Here is a 5,000-nt window from a genome sequence, read left to right on the forward strand (position 1 = left end):
TATATGCAATTTTGCAAGTGAAAGTTTTGAGACATTTGGTCGATTTTGAAAGCAATACATGGTGTGTATATTTTTCTCTATGAAAGTCTCAAATGAAGAAGATCTTGAGATGCGGTTTGATATTTACTGTGCTGTAGCTGAACTTGACAACACGCAAGCTAGTTTTTTTCTGATACAATATTGGAATTTTATATCTGAAGGTTTGATGTGGCAGGAATTCACCCTAAAAGCAAAACACCTGGAACTATAACTCAAGTTGCTTACGACAAAAAATGCATGTCTGAAGTGGTAGGTTATATAATTATACTTTTAAAATAAAGTAAAGTTGAGAACTCATGTCAGTTAGGCATGATGTATTTACACTTTAGAACGCGCAATACAAAAACAAGTGGCTGGGTATTCTGCACATGGAGTCATTAAGAGGTTTCCGATATGATATCACTTTAATCATCAGTCAAAAAATATTTTCAGAAAATTAGTTTATGTGATTGTCGCAATTAAAACGAGAGAAACGAAGGAGGACTTTTTATGGGCTATTTGCCAGGCTATATTCCTTCAATGTACTTTTAAAAAACATATTCTCTGTCCACTCAACAGCTATAGATTTTTAATACTCTGTCTAACATGTATCATACGATTTTACTCATCATTGGGAATTGACTTCCCTCTGCTAATGGTCAGAAGAGTTAACATTAATCATGAATGACTTTAAGGGCTAAAGAGAATTAAGCAATTTGAATGTCAACAACACTTTAATTTAGCAATACTAGACATTTTAACATAAACAAAAAAATTGCGTTTTTCTTGTCAATTTTCCCTCCATTAGGGCTAATATCGTGGGTATAATTTTACGTAGAAATTGACTTGTCTGCATGCAATTGCTGCAATAGAAAAATATTCTCTACATGGGTGGAGGGAATCAAGCTAGAGTATTGCAATAAATTTTTAAAAGGAGTGACGACTACATGCAGTTGCTGTTTTTCTTGAACAGTGTACAAAAATCATTACTATTATTTCACACCACCCTTATCCTTCTGGCCCAGTAAGGAAATTATTATTATTATTATCATCATCATCATCATCATCATCATCATCATCATCATCATCATCATTATTATTATTATTATTATTATTATTATTATTATTATTATTATCATCATCATCATCATCATCGTCATAAGTGTTCAGTTCATGAGACTTTTTCTTCTCCAGGGGGCAAGTCCAAATCTTGTGGGAGTTTTGTCACTTGATGGATAGGACCTTCCGTAGAATGTGTGCCGTTCCCATCAATGCTGTCTTTTGAATTTCCCAGAGGTTAATGTTTCCTGGAATTTCTCTCATAAGCATTTCTGAGCCTTTCCTGACCACCCCTGTTTTCATCTGCCACGTTCTGGTAATTTCAATTTCCAGATCTTTATACTTGGAAAGCCTTTCGGAAACCTTGGTGGAGGTATTTTTATCAGAAGGTATAGCCACATCAATGAGAGTACATTTCTTATCCCGAATATTCTTGATGACAACGTCAGGGCGGTTTGCAGAAATCTTTCTGTCCATATGAATAGGCATGTCCTAAAGAATGGTGATATCAATTCTTCTCTTCCACCGTTTTTGGTTTGTGTTTGTATCACTTGTCTACTGTGTGCACGTTGTATACTTCCAATGTACATAGGTTGCCACATTGTTGTGCCGGTGTATGTATTCTGTTTTTGCTAGTTCTGGGCAGCCCGAGACAACATGGTCGACAGTTTCCTGATATTTGTTGCAAATGCGGCATTGTGGATCTGTGCCATCCTTAATGATGTGAAGATGGTATGCTTTTGTAGCGAGGGTTTGGTCTTGTGCAGCTATTATAATAGTGATAATAATAATGATAACTGAATATTATTATTATTATTATCATCATCATCATCATCATCATCATCTTCTGTTGCTTTAAATATTAGGAATCCCAAGAGTTTTTTGGCTTTTTGACAACCCTTCTGGGCCAGGAGGATAAGAGTGGCTCAGTCAAAGATAACGGCGGCTCAGTTGGTTGAGCACCGGGCTGCCATGCGGGAGGTCGTGAGTTTGACTCCAGCCGGACCAACACTCGGGGTCTTTACATTGTAAATAACTGAGGAGAAAGTGCTGCCTTCGTAATTACATCCGCAAATGGTTCTAAAGACTTTCAAGTCTTCTCGGATAAGGACGATAAGCCGGAGGTCCCGTCTCACAAATAACTTCCATGTTCATTAGTTCCCTGTGGGACGCTAAAGAACCCACACTCTATTCGCGAAGAGTAGGGGATGAAATTCCCGGTGTTGTGGCTGTCCTCTGTGTGTATATGGGTGGGTGGGTATAGCAGGTCCACATCAGCTGAATAGCTGCCAAAACTTCAACCTGCTCAAACAAATAAATAACAAACAAACAAACATAGATATAAGTACTGGTGAATGATTTTTCTGCACAAGAGAAAAGCAGCTAACCACATTATTTCTTCTATATAGGAGTTCTGGCAAATTTGATGCTCTCCTCCTTGCAACCACCCTTGACCATCAAGATGATGATTTGTCTTCTATATAATACCACATTTTAATTAATTCCTGATGTTAACTTTTAATAACCCAACTATCTTCTTAGAATCGTCGTCTTGGACCTGGTTCCTATAACATTGATGTGGGAGGGTTCAACCCCAAGTCTGTGTCGGAGAGATCATCTGGCCCTGGTAAGAATCAGTATTAAGTAAAAAGATCTAATGCATGTTTCTTCTAAAAGTACAATCATTCCCTAATCATTAATTGTGTCCACTACCAATGGCTGTGAAATGATTGTACATTTAACTTCTTCTTTCTGGCATAGCTTTTGTTGAAATTAATTTTTACAATGCAACAAACAGTAGGGTGTGAGTTTAAAATATTCTAAAAAGATGGCGTCACTATCATTGTTGGATTGAAATGACTTTACTGTGCTGATACATGTATGTCAAAAAATAATTTATTATAGTGGATGGAAAATTCTTCAAATCATATTTGCGCTCAGAAGTACGATCCATAGCATAAATGCTAAGGAATCCCCTTTAGGGATTGAAGGAATTATTGTCTACCTATATTAAAACCTATTGACTGAATGCATAAATGGCGGCCAAAAATGTACTCTTTTGTTTATGTGCTAATGAGACTCACTAGCCTCGCTCTCAAGCAACCTTTCTTGTGTACTTTGTCTATGCAAACGAGGCTAGTGAGGCTAAATTAGCACATAACAAAAGAATATTTTTTTGGGGGCCATTAACGCATTCGACCTTTGACACCTCAAACCCCCTTGGGCAATACATGCCCAGTTGACGAGGTTAATCGTCTTGCATTAGACAGTAAAATGTGTTAAATCTGAGACACTCCCAGGTGTCAATGGGTTAAATTAATGGAGGGGACATGCCGGTAGTTTTTGACTGGTTAACTCACTGACACCTCAAATGCCCTAGGACACTCCCAGTTGACAAGTAAAATCATTTGGTATTAGAGTAAAATCTGTTAATTCTGACTCCCAGGTGTCAATAGGTTAAAGATGTCAACTGAAGGTTGTAATAAGTCGAGCAATGTTGGCCATTAGATATAATTTTTTATTATATAGATATTGATGAAATACCAGGATTTCTCCTATTACTAAAAAATCATATCTTCACCGCGCGCAGTGAACGTATCATTTTTATCTTTCACATGTGAGGATATAGCTGTCGTCATGGTAACGAACACGATTAGCCAATAAAATGCGAGCTTCCTCTTCATTCTACGATACTTTTGTGCTTTAATATAATTCTTCTCTACTACATTAATATTTTTATTGCAAATTTTCATTATAATGATTTGTTTTTCATAACTTTCATATCTTGTTTCATGTTACACAACATGCGTGTTTTAGTGGTTGGTAAACAATTTTTCATCATTTCGAAAATGAATAAAACAAGTTGTTTTAAATCTAGACATTTCATCAATATCTATATAATAAACAGAACATTACATGGCCGCTTGGGGATACGAATTTTATCTTCTCGTGCTGAAAGTATCTTGCAGCACTCGAAGATAAAATTCGTATCCCCGCGCGGCCATGTAATATCCTCTATTTATTCCTCACAGGATGGGAAAGAGCTTTTGAAACTGCTCGCTTGGCAAAGATACCACACTTATTGTACAAGGAACAGTGGGAGAAGAAGCAACTTCAGGTACTGACGTTGGTAAAGAAATACTCTCTAACCTTAATTATTAGCTGCAACGAAAATAATTGCTGGTTTTCACTCACGTGATCAAAAGCCATGTTTTTCAATGAAAACAAAAGGAAGCGTTTGCGTAATAATAGAGTTAAATTCCCAGAGGATTTGGTCGGGGCACCAACATGGCGGTCGTGACGTCATGTGAAAACCGAGAATAGATTGGGTGAGGTTAATACAGTAAAAATGCCAGCTGAGGCCTATTTTCTTATGAATAATTAGTGGTTTTAGGGCTAATTTTGGGTTTGAATAATATTTGTACCACAAAAATCTTTACTTCCTAATATTAAAATTCATATTCTCTGTACTGCTCTCTATAAGTTTGTTTTAATGGTAATAAGGAGAATCTGACTCAAATCAGGGAATTGCAAATCAATGATTGTTTTATTTGTTCCTGTGACTTTCCTGTATGTTTGATTAAGTACTGTAGCATTCTGAGGAGAAATCATATGCTGGTTACTGTTGAAGAAAGACAAATTGAATAAACCAGAAACAACTCCTTGGTCCAGTGTTTCGTTAAAGTCATATAAATTTACGATCTGCCCAATGTATTATTTGCATTCTTTTTTTTTTTTTTAAGGAACCTTTTTTATAAGATGTTCAACGTTATAGCTGAGATTCACCCAAATTCTCAGAACAAATTTAAGAACATGCATTGTATCCAGGCTGATAGTCAGCTAAGATCAGCTAAGAATGCCTCTATTTTGCTCATTTTCTTTCCTTGTTTGGTTTTGTGAGTAGTTTAAATAAAGGTAAAAGA

General features: G+C 36.3%; 1 protein-coding gene across 1 annotated transcript in view; it reads left to right on the plus strand.

The window, feature by feature from the left end:
- LOC138036106 (ciliary microtubule-associated protein 2-like) overlaps nt 1-5,000 on the plus strand; it is a 16,804-nt gene that overhangs the window by 462 nt on the left and 11,342 nt on the right. Inside the window, exons 2-4 of the mRNA XM_068882465.1 lie at nt 201-288; nt 2,620-2,704; nt 4,110-4,195. Coding sequence (XP_068738566.1) covers nt 201-288; nt 2,620-2,704; nt 4,110-4,195 — 259 coding nt within the window. The remainder of the gene's footprint in view (nt 1-200; nt 289-2,619; nt 2,705-4,109; nt 4,196-5,000) is intronic.

Source organism: Montipora capricornis, unplaced genomic scaffold (assembly GCF_036669925.1).
Source record: "Montipora capricornis isolate CH-2021 unplaced genomic scaffold, ASM3666992v2 scaffold_459, whole genome shotgun sequence".
Classification (NCBI taxonomy): domain Eukaryota; kingdom Metazoa; phylum Cnidaria; class Anthozoa; order Scleractinia; family Acroporidae; genus Montipora; species Montipora capricornis.